Source organism: Littorina saxatilis, linkage group LG1 (genome assembly GCF_037325665.1).
Source record: "Littorina saxatilis isolate snail1 linkage group LG1, US_GU_Lsax_2.0, whole genome shotgun sequence".
Classification (NCBI taxonomy): domain Eukaryota; kingdom Metazoa; phylum Mollusca; class Gastropoda; order Littorinimorpha; family Littorinidae; genus Littorina; species Littorina saxatilis.
Genome location: NC_090245.1, coordinates 48,411,150 through 48,430,215, shown reverse-complemented (window position 1 = coordinate 48,430,215; position 19,066 = coordinate 48,411,150). Strand labels below are relative to the sequence as shown.

The 19,066-nt window shown below is 42.0% G+C and overlaps 1 protein-coding gene across 1 annotated transcript; it reads right to left on the bottom strand.

The window, feature by feature from the left end:
- Positions 1-3,431: 3,431 nt before the first annotated feature.
- LOC138972301 (protein BANP-like) lies at positions 3,432-19,033 on the bottom strand. Its single transcript, XM_070344998.1, has 11 exons — positions 18,932-19,033; positions 17,651-17,804; positions 15,933-16,009; positions 15,114-15,283; positions 9,213-9,277; positions 8,735-8,803; positions 6,431-6,506; positions 5,730-5,893; positions 5,030-5,265; positions 4,554-4,703; positions 3,432-4,129 (listed from the first exon to the last, which is right to left on the bottom strand). The coding sequence occupies exons 2-11, from the start codon at positions 17,793-17,795 to the stop codon at positions 3,995-3,997; spliced, it is 1,287 nt and encodes a 428-aa protein (XP_070201099.1). The 5' UTR covers positions 17,796-17,804; positions 18,932-19,033; the 3' UTR covers positions 3,432-3,994.
- Between the last annotated feature and the right edge of the window lie 33 nt (positions 19,034-19,066).

Sequence of the window (19,066 nt, the reverse complement as noted above, 5' to 3'; positions counted from 1 at the left end):
AAAATTATTGAATTCTCAGCAGGGAAATCATTTCAGAAATGACGTCAGTCTTTCGGCGATTGGTCAATGCATTTGAAAGCCGGACTACAACATAATGTCGGACACGGTTTCGAAACACATAGTTGGCAAGATTTTTTTAAATTTTTTCCACTTTTACAAAAAGTTTTAACTCGTAATTCTTGTATTTTTATTCTTTTTAATTAATTCCAAAGGTTTGAGTGATGTATTGAAAACCCAATTTATCAAAGGGTTGTATAATTGTGGCGTATCTCTGGTGAACGATTTCCCAGAATTACTAATTCTATTTTAAGTAACATCGGCTTTTGGTAAAATCCTGATTGTTGATTGTTTCAACGCGCATCGACTGGATGTAATGGTGGTTGCCCATTTCTAGTTTAATCTACTTCCGAGTCTTGTTGCTCAACTTTTGAGTATGAGTTTATGATAAAGAAAATCCCAAATGTTGCTTGACACATACACACACACACACGCGCGCACGCGAGTCAGACAGCCAAGAGAGTGACGGAGAGAGAGGTACAGTGAGAGAAAAAGGGAAATTAAGTGGGAAAAGGAGACAACACGAATATATACTCAGGTCTTTATTGCATTGTTGCATTTCACAAAAGGCAATTCAAATTTTTTAACTTTGAAACTCATAAGAACAAGATAAGAAATATAATTGTACATGAAAAATGTACAGTAACACCTGTCAGGTACAAAACATGTTTAAAACAGATTTTTACATGTGCACGCATACACAACAACACTCTTGCACACAGTACAACACTGTAGTTGTCCCCTCACTTTTGCATCTCTGTACAATTAGCCAACACAAGAACAAGTGCTAGAGCTCTTTGTACAGCCACTCTGAGTCATGATATGGAGGTCACATGTCATCATGCATTCTATCAACAAAACATGTTCCAACCACAAATCAAAATACCTGTTTCATTCTTATTCAGATCATTCTTTTCTTTACATCTTCACTGACTCGCTAACAAGCAAATTAGTATCTATTGATTATTGTGACTGCAGTCCACAATCCGTTAAAAGTCACTTCCTCCTTCAGGTCTGGTAATGTCATGCCATCTGCATAGCCAACTCTAAATGCAACTCCCTTTATGTGGTTCTTTACCGTCGCGATATAACCTTGAACGGTTGAAAACGACGTTAAACACCAAATAAAGAAAGAAAGAAAGAAAGATGTGGTTCTTTGCTGCACGTATTAGAATACTGTACATGTATTTGTGTTGCAATGTCCTTGCACTCAAACAATTCACTTGAAATCATACATACAGTATCTTCTCCCAGAATCAGTATACACTTATACTTGTCAAAACTTATTAAAAAGCACCATAATGCTTGTACATGTGCATGTATTAAAGTCACTTCAACCATTCACATGATACAAATTTTCACAACAGACCCTCTTTTGCACATTAACAAAACTCGCACTTCAATTCCTTTCTGAACTCCGGTTCAAATAAAATCATTGCATGGGTCAACAAATGTGCACTTTGATGCATTACACAACACAAGCTGTGTGCGTGATCAAGTTCACGCCATGTGATGAACACATCACATCATTCACCACCCACACTTTTATGCAAACACATTTTCTTAACACATTCGTTTTGATTTCAATCACACTTGTTAATATAGAAACAGCCATCGTTCATCCTTTCCATAGAAACACACAGTCTGCATACTCACGCTCTCCTTGCACACAGAAAGTCTGAAGCACAGGGAATGCTACTAGTACTACCACTGTTGCGTGTGCGTGTGCGCGTGTGCAGTGTGTGTGTGTGTGTGTGTGTGTGTGTGTGTGTGTGTGTGTGTGTGTGTGTGTGTGTAACCTGTATGTGCGACTAACATCATTGTTACAAAGTCACACCTTACAAACGCAAGTTGTGAGGCCTTTGTCTTTCTTGTTGAGGTCAATATTGCATCAAACAAGACGGGAAAGCTTTCAGCCTTACACTAGCACTGTCAAGTGAAAACTCCAGGCAAATGAGAAAGCACCACCCCCACAGATCGGTTCAACTGCCCCTTGTGCATGTTACACATCATACAGTCCAAGGATAACTTATTTCTGTGTCTTCCCCTCTATCTGTCTTTCTCTCTCTTCTCAATACAATGTAGCTGTGAAATATGAGCCTGTGCCTTGTGAAGTGCAACATTCCCTGTGCTTCAGAGAACATTGAAGAAGCTGCCAGTTGGTCAATAAATAACATGAGTAAAATCAGTCAACATACAAAAGACAAAATAAACATGTACATGTAATGAGAATAATCCAATATCAACTCGCAGTCAGGCTGGAATTCAGGCATCCCCAGTAATGACAGGCTGACCTCGCATAATTTGACTAAAGGAGAGGTCAGAGACGGAGAGTTGTGAGTGTTGATAAGGGGAGGGGAGGGGAGGAGAGGGTAGGGGGCGGGGAAGGGGGTAGCACTGAGAAGTCAGAGAAGAAACAATTCACAATCCTTAAAGCTACTGTTTTCCTGCACCCCGACACTGTCTATTGTGGCAGTGAGAGGGGTAATGCAATGGTTTATTAATTCAAGTCCGAGTTGGGGAGACTGTTTACCAGAAGTTGCAATACTGTAAAAAGTAAACCTCTTGGAACTGGAAGATTCACCACAAGATATAAGACTACACAAGGCAGAGCTGGAAAAGTTTTTCAGAAGCTGTATCTACAAAGCCTCTGTATCTACATAGCCAGTGTGTTATGTACAATTCCATATTGTGCTAAACTTGCTGGGCTGTAAAAGTTTAGCTTCACACAGCTGTAGTGTTTCGCATTTACCGTTCACACCCAAAACTCCTTGATTATGCCAGTCACAACATGCATCCCATCACATGCTCGCTGTCACTTTCAGTCTTAGCTGCCAGGGAACACTGGGCTTGCTTTGTACTGTTATCCCAAATTATTCTACTTCCTCTAAATAGCTTACCTCTCAACGCAGACAATGGTCAGAGCTTGTATGTATCGTGTCCTGTATCTGAGTCCATGCATGTTTGCTATCTATAGCATCCTGACAGACAAAATGTGTGAATCCATATATTGTATCATTTGAACATCAGACCTCGATTCACAGGAAGTAAACTTGACAACGAGTGTGTTGGTTCATACGCTACACAGCAGCGACATCCCGCTAAGGGCGTTACAAACACAGGAGAGATTCACAAGGCTGAGGTCAGCCTACCTCAAGTACAGTACCTGTACAAACTACACCTGTAGCTCCCACCATGCTCAAACAAGGATTCTGTAAATGCTTCAGGTACCTGTTCTTTCCCTTCCCTCTATCCACACAATCTTCATATCTTTGAATTAGAAGATGCCCACAATTTTCATACCTACAAGGTTCATACAATAGAAAAACAATAGCCTAGATGAATATTTCATTGGCATAACATGATCCCCCCCCCCCCCCCCCCCTCCCAATGTGCAATTCCTTCTGTGTTTTAGTGATACACTGATAGTGGTTAGTACACAAATTAATGGCTTTCACAGTCCCCATTTCTGACCACAACATTGCTGCCTCAGCCATTGTAACGCTGTGAAGCAAAATCTCAGCCCATGGAAGCACACCGACTACAATTCAGCAATCCACTAATCCACATTGTAGATGTACCCAATTTTGGCCGGGATCTGTTTCAAGAGCTGAAAACCCTGCTGCCCAAAACTACACAAGACAAATAAATGCATCTTTCCAGAAAGGGAGGTCACTTCATGTTAGTTCTAAGGATGCCTCTCTCTAATCACTTTCAGCCCACTTTGTTATCCTACTGTATATAATACCACGTTTTGCTCACACTTAACAAAGTGAGCGAGACAGGAAAGCCCAAGCTGCTTCTTCCTCAGACTCTAGGAGGGGCTGAAGTGGGAAATACACCACTGTCTTTCTCAAGGCTTCCACTGCTGAGTGTCTGTCACCGTCACAGCAGCTGGACGAGGGGTGGGGTGGGGTGGGGATGGGGGTTACAGGTGTCATTCTGTGACATCAGTGGTGGTGACGGCTGAGATGTCAGCGTTGTGTTGGATCTGTAGCACCTCTCCCGAGTCTGTGGTAACCGTGGCGATGTGACAGCCCTCGGGCAAGGCCAGGTCACCCTGCTGCAGTTGCTGCAACACAACAAGAACTGTTAACACACTGACATCCAGCAAATCAGGCAGTCAGCAAACAACCACAAGTATTTCTTGACAGATGAGGTGCAAAGCTCACTTTTATCTTTAATAACATTTCAAGTCGCAAGTCTTTAAAAACATCTGAAGCAAGCAAAATGAAAGTGCTCCAAAACCCTACATTTTTACAAACAATGAAAGAAGCTTTTTGGAAGAGTAGAACGCGCAGAAGTGAAAGGGACCTGGCAACAGGTGGTTGACAACACACACAGGAACAAGCTTAGAAGAGCCCTCAAGCAAAGCTAGCCTCAGAGGTCAACTTAATCAATTGACTTGGTGGCCTGTGTCAGCAACTGGGGTTATTTACCTCTTCCATTCAATCCACTTTTTATTCCCTGTGTGCCTAACACAATGCGCTACTTACCCCTATGACCTGGTCGCCGGACAGTATCTGTATGTGCTGGGCGTGCTGTAGCTGTGAGATCTGTTCGGGCGTGGCGTGCAGGATCTGGATCTCTCCCTGCTGGTTTGCCTCGCCCGCCATAGCCATGGCCGCCTGGATGTCCGCCTCCCCCTGTAACATACCATCACACGGCATTAATACACTTCACTCACTGTAAGTTACATGTTATGTACAACCAGCGCTCAACCCTAACAATCCCCCCCCCCCCCCCGCCCACATGACTAATACTCAAAGGCAACAATCTGCCTCCCCCTCTAACACACCACAACACATCTTTAAAACACTTCACCAACATGTCATGAACAACTAGCGCTCAACCCCAGCAATCTTCCCCCCCCCCCCCCCCCCCCCCCCATCATGCGTTACTAGTGCTAAAAAGCAACAATCTGCCTCACCGTCACCAACAGCATATCATAGTACACAAAATTTGATTTAACCTGGTGAATGTGTAGCTCCCCGTCGTTCCCCAAATTTGAGTCATCCTCACTGCCACTCATGTCGCCGTGATTGTTCATGCTGACGTAGGTGGAGGGGGACTTTCCACGGAACGCTTTCACCGTCAGCGGCATGCCGCGCTGTCTTCGGCGCCAGGCCGTGCGACACTTGGAGTCGATGTTCTGCTTGATGCGGTGCCAGTCGTTCTCCGTGATGCCGAACCGGTGAATCAAGTGACCTGGGAGCACACACAACACAGGCTACCATAGTACACTTCATTATCACCAATACAAATTATCATTCATAGCATTCACAAAAATCATATATAAAATATATATAGAACTTATGTGGATAAATATTTCTGATAGGGTTTTTAAATTCTAGGATGACACGCAATAAGATGTAAAGTCCATATCCAATCCAGGTTTTCGTTTCTTAACCAAGATGCAAATCCTCAAAGGTCACTTCCACCCACCACTCCATAGCACAGCTCTTCGACTTTCATTCTGTAGTATACGACATTTATCAGGGGGATGAAGAATTGAGATGAAACAAATCCTTGGACTCTCTAGCTAAGCAAGCCCCTTTCATGCCTGCTGCATTTACTTCAGTGCAGTTCACTGACCATGAGAGTCATTCAGGGGACACAAGATGAAGCAGATGCCCCCTGCACACTCTCCCTTAACCATCCCACCAACTTACATCTGATGCCGTAGATCATGAGGGGGTCGAGCTGCTTCTTGCCGTGCTTGCCCATGCCTGACAGGTTGGACGCTGCCTGCGTGTCACGGTCAAACAGGTAGTCCAGCAAGGTCAAGGCCATCTTCTCCGGCGTGCGGCAGTTTGAGTGCACGTGCAGCAGGTCACTGGAAACACAACACTGAAACACTGATGTATGGCTGGTAATACACACAAAAAACAAAACAACACTGAATGAATAACATCTATTGACACAAGTTTAGATAACGATGCATTTCTTCAAAATTTCACATGAAAACATAACATCAAATTCAAAAACTTTAATTTGTTATGTGCTGATATAAAATCCACTATTACCCACTGCACATGTTTTTTTAATTAGTTCTGTTTCGCTCAACGTATCACATCTAGAGTAGAAGTTGAATATCAGCTCTCCAAAAATGTATGGCTTCCTTCATCTATCCCAAAAGTATTCAAATACCTACTGCCATTCCAAAGTTAAGCATACAGTTACCAAGCACTTGAACGCTTCCGTTAAAATAAGAATCACAGCAAAAATGTTGCCACAACTTTTGCCTGAACACACAGATGGCCTGTACCACCCAGAAAATAATAAGATGGCCTGTACCACCCAGACAACAATGTTCCCCAATGCTGACAGAAAAAAAACTGTAAATGTTGACACTTGTAAAGGTTGCACCTACCTTGGTGTGATGGGTACTCTGACTCTCATTTCAGGATTGTTTTCGTCTCCCAGCCATGTGCCGCTGGGGAAGTCAGCTGCAAAAACAGAACGTAAAAAATCAGGCAACACATGTCTTTGGTGCCCATCATCACAAATCACACTGCAACATTCTTGTAGGCATACATAGAAATCTCTCTAAAGTCAGCAGATCTATGAGGGAGAAATCTTTGGAGAAGTTTTGGCTTTGTCACAATTCACTTCTGACAGGGCTTATGGAAACCTTAGCATTCAGCTCAGGGGATCAAACTAAGTCAAATGCTTCCTTTGCTGAAACCATTCAGGGGACACAACTCCTGAAACACCACATCTGCAAAGTAAATCAAATTCAGCCCTGAAGATTCCAAATTTTAAAATTCTACAATTCTTCCGAAATAACATTTAAAGACAGAGTTAAAAACCCAGCACCTCATGCACAATTTTCACTTCTACAGCAGTCCCTGCAATGTACGGCCCCCAACGTGAGCGGACACCTGACATGTACGGACACATTTGCTTGGCACGGAGTGTTTTCCTTCTATATTTGCCCCCCCCCCCCCCCCCTTAAACGGACACCTGCAAAACGTGGACGCGGACACTCATTTTCGGTCCCAACAGCAGGTCATACCTCCAATGTACGGACAGACCATCGTCAAATTTTCACCACAACAAAATCGATAACAGAGCAGTACGGCTCTTGGTACAAAGATCACAGCCGCAATGGCGTGTCATCACTGATAACTTGAGTGCACGTGTACTCATCAGGAGGGGGGGTAGTTTTGGTCAGGAGTGGAATACATGCGAAGATGCCAACATGAAACTGCACTGTGCTCTTTATTATTGTCTGTTGGACGTAAACAACAGAAACCACAGTCGATGAAGGTCCTGAGCGAAAGAGAGTGAAAAACCGGCCACAGTTCTCAGCATCGTGTGTCTGTGTGTAACCTCTTTAATTGAAAAGATAACTCTTGTTTCCCCTCAGCCTTGACCAGTGAGTCGGTTGCCTAATCTGTGAACCCTTCAGTTGTCTTGCTTTGTCAAAAGTTACGACACAGTCAACTGGTTTTGCTCTGAGTGAACAGTGCAGCTGGCCTCTCTGGCCACAGCCCCAAACAGTACATGGCTGGAGGGAGTGAGAGAGAGGGAGGGGGGAGGGGGAGAGTGGAGGGGTAGCTGGCTAAACTCTGTGGGGTGTCCGGTGTCACTACATGTCAGCAGGAAGAGCATTGGAGAGAAATAGAGAGGTGTACTCTTCCACACAATTTCCAAGCATCAGTTGTCACGGCTTGGGGTAGGCATTAGTGAGGGAGAGTGGGAGCTGTGTTATGTACAGTGTATTTCCGACTGAAGGGTGAAAAGTCACTGCCATGCTACATGATCGGCATGCAGTCAATAAAGCCAGACAAGAAGAAAATAAATTACATGATTATGACATGCAGCTCTATCTGCTGCTATTTATTCAAACTGGTTTTCAAGCTTATTCTTGCAAAGCATCTGCACACGCTCCTCTGTGCTGTGTTTGTGTGGCTGCTTTCGTATGTCAGTGCATGGTGAGTGTGTTCACTGCCTTGAGGATTTATTTTATCTCTTCTTTTCAACACTTTTCATACAAATCATTTTTACAGAACGTTTAAAGAAGTATTAGGAGTTTATTGTTTTTGTTTAGTAGCCACAAGAAGTGATTAGCATAGACTCAATCCTGTTGTTTGTGTGTCTCTGTGTGAGTGTATGGGGGAGGGGGTGGTGTGGTCACCCCTCCCGTGACCGGACACCTGCAATGTACAGCCAGTTTTGCTATGGCCCAAGGGTGTCCGTTCATGAGAGGGACTGCTGTAATACGAGTTAAAAAGTTAAATTCTTCTAGCCCATGGCCCTTCCTCTCTGTTCTGTCTCGCATACGTTTCCCAACTTCATTGAGATCTTACTCACTATTACATAACCTAACAGTGGTCAATTTCCCACATCACACAAATTCAATGTATATATTGTCCCTTTGCTTGTCACAAAGAAGACATTAAAATAAAGGTTCTTTATCAGACAATGTACCAGTGACAAAATTTCAAAAATTTTCTCCTCCTACAGAATGAAGATTATGCTACTGCTTCAGCACTCTCTCCCTGACTGTATTGCTTGAGAAAATGCACTGGTTTATTGTTTCTTGTTCACAAAATGTCAATGCAAAATACACCCGTTTTTGTTTAGTCCTTTTAGTCCTTATTGTCTGTCAGTGTCACATACACGCATGCTGGCCCCCACCCCCCAAAGATATGTTTATTTTCTTCCTCACCTTCCGTGTTGAGCGTGATGAGAGTGACATTAGGACCAAGGTTGTGGATACCATCCGGGCTCATGGCCGCTGTCAGAACACAATCATCACATTCCTTCTAAATGCCCAACACAGTGTAATCAAGACGATCATGTACACACATATTCAATGAAAACTATGATACCTCAAGGTCAAATCAAGACAATCATGTGCATACAAACTCAATATAAACATGATACCTCTATTTGCAAAGAACTGTAATCAATGTTTGGGACCCTGCACTTCAACATTCATTCAATTCCTAAATACAGGTTTGGAACAAACATGTTTTGTATGTTTGCATAGCTTTCTACACAACAAAAGAATGATTAATTTTAGAGAGGAGGGAAGTTACAGGAGCTAGGGGAAAATAAATTTGCTCCTGCAGGCAAAAAATAGGTTGATACATTAAAGTTTAAACATACACAGAGAGAGAAAGAAAGATGGAAAATATAGTTACAGTCACTGTTGGGGTCTGATGGCTCCATCTTAGTTCCATTCTGAGGCAGTCCAACAATCACAGCCCTGAAACATTGTAACACAGTCATATATGATAAACTTGGCTGTGTACTTTCTGTTGTAACACAGTCATATGATAAACTTGGCTGTGTACTTTCTGTTGTAACACAGTCATATATGATAAACTTGGCTGTGTAATTTCTGTTGAAACAGTCATATATGATAAACTTGGCTGTGTACTTTCTGTTGTAACACAATCATATATGATAAACTTGGCTGTGTACTTTCTATTGCAACAGTCAGATCATAAACTTGGCTGTGTACTTCCTGTTGCAACACAGTTTTTGTTTTATTTACTATTTGGCCAGGTATGTTGCCAAACATGAAACATTGTAACACAGACATATATGATAAACTTGGCTGTGTATTTTCTGTTGCAACACAGTTTTTGTTTTATGTACTAATTAGCCAGGTATGTTGCCAAACATGAAACATTGTAACACAGTCATATATGATAAACTTGGCTGTGTACTTCATGTTGCAACACAGTTTTTGTTTTATTTACTAATTGGCCAGGTATGTTGCCAAACATGAAACATTGTAACACAGTCATATATGATAAACTTGGCTGTGTATTTTCTGTTGCAACACAGTTTTTGTTTTATTTACTAATTGGCCAGGTATGTTGCCAAAGATGAAACATTGTAACACATAGGCACAAAATGGCGTCGAGTCAGAAAAGTGATACAACCTCCGGAAAAAGTCTCTTGTTGATGCTTCTTTTTTATTTAAAATCGTGAACATGAAGAGCACTGACGAAGAAGATATTTTTCTCGGCTCGGACATGACTCCGTAGCGTGTGGTTCACGTGTACGGAATATAATCGATGTTTTGTTGGTGATTATTGACGGTGATCTGTTGCAATTCTGTGACACCTAGTACAGTGTGCTCGGCAAACTTTCGCATACTGTCAGATCACTGTCCAAAATATAGAAAAAATACGGAGATTCTATTCTGAAATGGTCGGTCTTTCCCTTGCAAAGTTTGAAGTGCCCCGAAGTTTGCCGAGTCGAAGCTTACCGGAAGATTACCATAGGCTAGAATGTACGTCGTTCTCTGTCGTGATTTTCCGGCCGAGTGTATTAATGAGCCGACATTCCTTCTCAACTTTCAGAACAACAAAGTTTTTGTTGATTTTCGATGAAAAATCATTCTTCTGTGTGAAAATGAGTTTAAAACACGAATCCAATGATAAACAGCGGTACGGGAAAGGTTTTTCGGCCAACTGCGTGATGCGTCGTGACGCGTTAGTTATGTACCATATTTTCTTCCGTGCATGGACTCGTTTCTACAAGGGGTGTGAACAAACTTTGTTTACTGTTCTCCAGCATGCGATCGTAGTTTCATTTGAAGAAGTCTGCGTTTGAAACGAACGAGAAATAAGAGAACACAGGAGGTAAGTGTTTTGTCGTGATTTCTTTGAAATGTGTTATGTACACAATGATGGTAAGTTTTATCAATTTTGTAAGTCATATTGCTGTTTGAGACGTGTTTTGTTTGTTTGTAACGATGGTTGAGTGCAAGTCAAAAATATCGCGCGCTAAACGAAGTCTCCGATCTGACGCACAATGAAGAAATTTTATTTTGATTGTTCAGATACGAAGCTGTTGTCGTGACGGATAACGTACGATGCATGGTTAAGCTAATACAAATAGAATCTTTGAACAAATAGGTGGAAAACATTACTATGTTGATTTCTTTTGTTCCTGCGTTGAAAGTGACTTTCTGACGGGCTAGGAAATCGGTTGAAAGTACGGTGCGATGTTCATAACGTCACATCATGAGATTATTGTCTTCGGGCTAGGCGCGGAATATTTAACATTTTTATCAATGATTTTCTTCGATTTTCGTTCTTTCAGACTTGTGGTTCAATTTTTTGTTGTTCTTTGTAAATGACCGGGCTATGAGATTCAGACTTTTCTCTGTGGGATTCGTGTTTTCTTCCATGACTGCGTGTTCATAACTTCACACTCCTTTAGTTCGAGATAGCTTGTCTGGCTGACGTGTGACATTATGTACACGTTATTGAAATCTTGTTCTGAAGGCTGTGCAGTAGAGAGTTCTTTACTACGATCAAATCTTGTTCTTTTTTGCTAAAAGAATTAAAAGCTGAGCAGTAGATGACTGCATTCAACTGTTTTTATGACCCTGAAAATGTTCATAATGTCACTTCATATATCGTTTTGCTGTGATAATAGCAGATAGTGTAAAATCCAAACATTATAGCAAGCATTTCAGAAACTACATGCATCTATAATTGCAAATCGTTTTTTCTTTCAGATCACAAAAGCTACTGCTGAGGGAGCCTGGGAGGTCTTCCTGAGGAATTGGGGTGTGGGAAGAGAAAATGGCCTCCAATATGTACAGTTTTCTTTTTATACCCATGTGCAACATCCTGCGAGTCTTCAAGGAGAACGACTACATGATGTCCCTTGAACACTGGGCTTTTATTTACAAGTTTGCTGCTAAATCTTTCTGGAGGCATACATGAGACTTATGGCTGAGACCAGACTTTTTTGTGAGCTTCAAGTTTTTTGTTTACACATCCTGTTTTTCTTGCATTTTCTGATGATGATCTGAATTTATGTTCCAGGGCTGCTAGTTGCTTTTTTATTTGTACCTTCTGTGTGTCATTTGTTTTCTTATAATTTCTGCCTTTGTAGGTGTGCATCTGTTTAAGATACATCACTGAGAATCGTAGGTGTCACAGTGTGGCGTTATGTACATATGTATTTTTACCTCCTATCTCTTACCTGCTACATGTGTTATCTTGTTTTTTTTATTTAAAATGGTAACTGTGTCCCTTTGCTACTAATTTCTTTCTCAGATTTGTTGATTGCAGTTATTGTGGCACCATTTTTAGCTGATATGGGCACTTTCATCCTCTGACTTTGCGTGCTGTTATGTACACATAGGTTTCTTTTGCTGTAGAGTGGATTTATGGTTGTTTCATCCACAACTTTTACTTCTTAAGGGTTCTTCTCATTTATTTGGAGATGTCCGTACATTTGTTTGCCTGTTGGGTCAGAATGTTCTTGTTTTAATGTATCTGTTTTGGTTATGTCACGCTGTGATGTTATGAACAAAGTTTGACTGCTGCTGGTTTTTACATTTAGTCAAGTTTTGACTAAATGTTTTAACATAGAGGGGGAATCGAGACGAGGGTCGTGGTGTATGTGTGTGTGTGTGTGTGTGTGTGTAGAGCGATTAACTACTGGACCGATCGTTATGAAATTTTACATGAGAGTGGTTACATTTCTCCTTGCTGTGGCTGTCTGGTGTCTATCTCATGGGTGGGAGCCCAAAATGTTGCCAGGACTGAACATTTTGGAAGGCCGGGGTCCAGGGGCCGCTAAGGCTAAGTTGCCAAATCCTTGCTGGGGGGTCTAGGGGGGCAGCGCCCCCCCAGCCAAAAATTAATTTTAGCATTATAGGGAGGGTTTAGGTGGCCTCTCCTGACTCTAAATCTTAGAACAAACAAGCTTTTTAGAGATGTATTATATATAAATCTTGTAAACTTGAAGATATTTGTAACTGACCAGCTGAAAATGAATTTTGAGCAATTCAAGAGGGGCTATTTGAGCCTCTCCCAGCTTTAAAACTGAAAACAGCAAACAAACCCCCAGAACGTCAGTCACACGTTGAAGACTGACAGCAGAACTACTATTCAGGGAAGGAAGGAACAGGAACACTGAGACCAAGGTCACCATGAGAGCTCCGGGAATGAAGGGCCATAAGAGCAAGGACAATTTATATTTTGGATGATTAATGAGATGAGGATGATGATAATGATGCTTTGGATTTCCAATTTTGGTTTGAGACTACGTGACAGGGCAGCACTCTACGCTTACTGTCATAATATATCCTGGCGTCAACCAGGCCCGAGAACTGCCGCACCTGCGGTGTTGGTCAGGTATACAGAACCTGAGCACCCTCAAAATCGCATTCGTTAAGAGAATGACACTCGGCTGTGTGATCCCAGCCTTCCCATAGGAACCATAGCACTTCCACTCTGGGTAGGAGCCGACCGTAGCCCGAAAAACCCACATGACTCTGATGGGATTCGAACCCACGACCTCCCGGCCCGCAGCCCGATGCGCTAACCACTGCGCTACGGGGGCCGGTAGGACGTAAAACTTAAGTAACCAACCGAGTTTTCAAATAGATAGCAACTAAGATGCCACATTCCCCAAAATGACATGATATTGCTGCCCCCTACATGTCACTAAAACCTTATTATCGGTCTGGGACATGGTGAAAAGTGGCTGACCTGGCACAACCACGTGGGTCACACAAACCCAGTGTAAACAACAGCTGCCAGGGATTAACACAAAAAAAATAAATAAATAAATGAAATTAAATTTAAAAAAAAAAATTAAAAAACATTTGAAAAAAAAAGTTGCCAAATTCTTCCTGGGACGGAAATCCGTCTAGGACGGAAGAAATCCGACCCCTGCTATCTCTTTTACATGGGTTTTGTACTGAGGGGTCAGAAATCGTCTTTTGTCACCTTTTTTGTTGCATTTTTGTGATATGATGTGACGGTTATGTACACAATGCTCTAGTCGGGTGTAATAATGTTAGATTTTTGTTTTTGGTGTTGTTTTGATATTTAAAGTCATTTAATGTGGGTTTTTTGCTTGGGTTATGTTTATTTTCTGTCATAGTGCACTTGTAAGGTTAAATAAAGTTTGTGACATTGTGACAAGTTATGAACATATGCCGGTTTAAATTTACTAGTTTGTTAAAAATCAACTACTTTTTGAACTTATAGTGTGTTTATGAGCTTATAAGTGTGACTGGATTTGCCTAGCCTTTCTTTGTGTGTCTCCTTTTTAGGCTAAAAGTTTTCCTGAGCATGTCACAGTTTTAGACTCTTTTTCATGCCTGTGATAAGGCCAAAACAAAAAAAAGTCTGTTTACGGTATCCCGACCGACCCTATTTTTTCGCGCGACCCTAGACATTTTTTTTAGCATTTGGCAAAATAAAAAATTAAATAAAAAAAGTTTAAAAAAGTCTGCTTTTTTGGCAAAATAACTTTAAAAATATGTTTTTTTGGAGGGGGAAAAAATAAATAAAAAATCCCGACCTACCGACCCTATTTTATTTGCCTATGTTACCGTAAACAGACTATTTTTTTTGTTGGCCTAAACTTGGCTGTGTATTTTCTGTTGCAACACAGTTTTTGTTTTATTTACTAATTGGCCAGGTATGCTGCCAAAGATGAAATATTGCTCCCACATGAAGAGGCAGTTTCAGTCATGGAAAGCTGGAAACTGTGAGGGTTTCCCATCAAACAGGGACAATGTACACAGTATTGTTAGCCGAAAAGGAAATATTGCTTCAGAAAACACACCCACTACAATTTTTATTCACTTCACTTTAGCTTTTCCTCTTATTGGTTGAACTGAAGGGACATAAAAAAAACACACACTTAAGCTTGCCTGGATGATGTTGGCCAAAGTTCTCAAACATACCTCTGGTACAAACTATATAATTTATAACCACATGCAGTTGTGCAGGGACCACTGCTTGCGGTCAAACGTGTGGCAAAACGACTGATCTCTTGCATTCTAGAAAGACTACTAACTCAGTGTTGTTCCCGGCCGCGGAAGGCAATAGGTCAGTTGTACCTGGATTAAAAATGTGTTCGGGTACGGAGCAAATGTCCTGGCTCAGTCCGCTTAGTTGGAAAATTAGTTGTCAGAAAACTGTCCAAATGTCAAAACTATTGAGCAGTGGTCACACCAAACCATCCCATAAAATTAAAAAACTACGCGTCAAACAAAGCCTGAGAACAATGCTGCTAACTGTGTTGAAGATTCAGTGAGAGTCACTGACCCGCGACGGGAAGAACTGCTGGAGATCATGGAAGAGTTTTGTCGCGACAGACTGAGCAGCGACTCGACCCTCTCCTCCAGCACGCGCACCCGCTGGATGTTGGTCTCCAGCTTGCTCTCGATGGCGTCCAGGCGCAGGCAGATGGCCTTGTTGATGTTGAACAGGATTTGCTGGAAGGACATCAGTAGCATTAGTAGTAGTACAGTGTAGTCACATTTAGTTTTAACAGATGGCCTTGTTGATGTTGAACAGGATTTTCTGCAAGGGCATCAGTAGCATTAGTACAATGAAGTCACATTTACTGATTTAGTTTTAACGGAAGGCCCTGTTGTTATTGAACAGGATTTGCTGCAAGGGCATAGGTTATGAACAGATAATCTGAAGAAAAAACCAAGGTCTTAAAAGAGAGGAAGTCTTAAATTTGGGGGTCTTACAAGGGGGGTTCCCCTTTTCAATGTAGACTCACATTTAGTTTTAATGACAGGAGCAGCTGGTCTCAGATTATCTTGCTATTACATCACAAATGTCTGCTGTGTCTGTTTCCAATACCAAGTCAACAAAGCCAGACTTTCACCTTTACTAAAAGTGTTTAAAGAAAAAAGTCTTTAATGACCTACGATCCCAGATGGTTGCAATGGTTTTTGAACAAAATGAACTTATTTTTGAACAAATCAACAATGAACACTGAAAACTATGCAGCCATTGTGATGTCACGCACAACTTCAACAACTCAGGGTTACAAAGGACCTTGCTAATCATTGTCCAACAAATGCAATCAAGGCATCAGTACACCTATTTCTTTTGGGACAAAAATCTTACCTTGATAGACTGGTCGGTATTAATCTCCAGGTCACTGTCTATTCTCCGCCGCTTTGGTTCGGGCTCTCCACAGCTGTCTGAAATAGACAACACACACGTTGCTGTACCTTGTACTACTCACATAGCTGCCTACTTTTCCCAGATAAAAATAGGGAAGAATGAGCGCCGCCGAGGGCGGGGATGTAGCTCAGTCGGTAGCGCGCTGGATTTGTATCCAGTTGGCCGCTGTCAACGTGAGTTCGTCCCCGGCCCCACGTTCGGCGAGAGATTTATTTCTCAGAGTCAACTTTGTGTGCAGACTCTCCTCGGTGTCCGAACACCCCCGTGTGTACATGCAAGCACAAGACGAAGTGCGCACGAAAAAGATCCTGTAATCCATGTCAGAGTTCGGTGGGTTATAGAAACACGAAAATACCCAGCATGCTTCCTCCGAAAACGGCGTATGGCTGCCTAAATGGCGGGGTAAAAAAACGGCCATACACGTAAAATTCCACTCGTGCAAAAAACACGAGTGTACGTGGGAGTTTCACCCCACGAAAGCAGAAGAAGAAGAAGAAGAGCGCCGCCGAGACGACAGCGCAAAGCGCCTAGAATGCTAGGGGGGTCCGGGTTTCTGGCAGCAAATTTTGTCACAAAAAAGGAAGAATGAGCTGGAGAGAGTAGATGTAGTGACTTACCAATGCACGTCAAGCTTCCTTCTACAGTATTTCATACTTCTTAACAGTCACATCTTCCAATGGTGTGTGGTAATCTTTCTCGTCTTCTCGACGGTTGTCCCCCGGTTCCGTTCATGTTTTGCTGTTCCTGAATGAGCTTCAATATCCCCCCGGCCTCCATGTCCGATGCTGATATCTTCGCGGCACTTGGTGCAAAACGCGAAATGTATGCCGCGTCTTGTTGATTCGGAGATGAAGTCATACTCTTGTTTGTAACTCTTTTGAAATTTTACAAGAACTTTCGGGCCGACTTTCGGCCACTGGACCGTTGTTTTCTTCATTTTGTGGTCGTCTGCTGCTGCTTCTTCTTCTGCTTCTCATCCACATTCGACTGAAGCGCATGCGCTAGCCACAAATCTCGCCTATTCTCGTTTAGGTTCGATTTTGATCACAGCGTTTGTGTGACGAAGCCTCGCGCTGAACGAGATTTCAGAAGTGAAACTACGCCGAGTACAGGCGCTTGAAAATACACTCCAGTCATTATATAACTATACTCGAAAAAATGTTAATCGGGAAACTTTTGCACTATTCGGGAAAATCCGGGACTGGACATAAAATCGGGAATTTCCTGGTTTTCTAGGGAGGGTTGGCAGCTATGTACTCATAACACCTCTACTTGATACTAGTGATTCAGTCAACCACTTTCTTGTTTTCAGTTTCAGGCTGAAAAATAGCTAAGGAAAGCAAAAACATGTACACCAATTCTAAAGGCAACTGGATCGGTGGATGGCCTCTCTTGGCAGTCAGAAAACATGGCCTAACAAATAAAATGAATGAGGAAGTGGACTCGCAAAGACTGCTCCTTCATTATTTTCTTTGAGGGAGCTTTTTTTTTTTTTTTATCTCGGGCCCACATTTTTCCTTGACTCATCATGACAATCATTTACAAACTATATCAATATTATTACAATCAATTCGCAACCCCTGGCAGCATTGGTAATGCTTTGATGAATTGAAACTGTTGACAGATGAATACATGTAGTGAAGACGGAAAGAGCATACCCTCAATGATGGCAGTAGTGCCGTCCACGTGGACTGTTGGGACGTCCCCTGTGAGGGAAGTGACCAGGCCAGGGGCCTGGATGGTGACCACCGTCCCCCCCTGTAGCTGCGCCTGCAGCTCCTCCACATCCCCCTCCGTCGTCATGGCGACACGCTGCACCAACACACACAGTACACATCAGAATACAGTCAACACTGGGTTTGTAACAAATGAAATACATTATCTGGAGACTTTGAAGTTTGAACCATTGGCCTGAACTGTGAACATATTCTCATTTCTATCAAAAACAAAAATTATTTTGTGTGACATTACATAAAAGCATGGATTGTTTCAACATCAATGGACATGACTGGTTGGTTGGTTAATATCTGAGCTGGTTAACAACAACAATGATGGTTGGAACTGAGAGTACTTTGAGGATGCTAGTAAAGAAAACATATTCATTATTTGTGGTAGAGAGAGTGGAATGAATCGACCATTGGTGATGCCAACCTAATTCAGCCGAGTAGAATAATGCTATGGAGCCAAAAATAAAGTTGTGGCGTAACCCTAGTATGGTTAAGGAGAATGACGCTATTCTGGCGTTATCATAGAATTGCCGAGACGAATGACAACGTAAAATAAAACCAGCTTAACTTTAGCCACCATGTATTTTAATTTATTGTTTCATTTCTAGCCCTATTTTCCCTGTTAGTTTACAGGAACATGTCATGCAAGCTTATAGAAATTTAGAAGTCCTGAGCAAAACAATGGGACTAGATTTTATTTCTGAGACTGAGAGGCAAGAAACAGTAAATGCAATTTTTTTCCTTTTAACTACCATACTTTGTAAAGAGTTTCCTTCTCTGAAATGCCGGTTTTGCTGGCACTGATAGTGTACTATCATACTATGGACATGCGTGTTACTGTTGGACTGCATGTATCATTGTATGTCATCCGATTTCCCGGTAGACCACATGTACCCAATACAATTACAAGAAAGCACGCATTTCACCCAAGAGATACATGGTGTTCTGGTAACGCCATAACAAAAACATCAACACACATAACCACATTTAACTAGTGCTGTAATCACTTCTGTCCATAGCAGTTCGCTGAAAAATAGCAGACGATATTTTCTGGTGCACTGTGCTTCTGCCAACAATGCGAGTCAGAAACGTTCTCTCAACCATAAACGGCCGCGAATAAAGATCGGATCTTCATGGATCTTGGAAACAACTATCAGAGTAATGTTTGATTCAATTTTGCGTTATTTTCATCCACAAAACACCACTGCTTACATCTGCAGCCACTGAAAGCTTCCCTAGCACTAGTGTGCTCGTATTTTTACTGAAATCACGTCCTCTCTCGGGAAGCGATAATGGCGTTGTAGGAACGGTAAATTGCGAGAATGAACTCTGTTGCGCATGTTCATA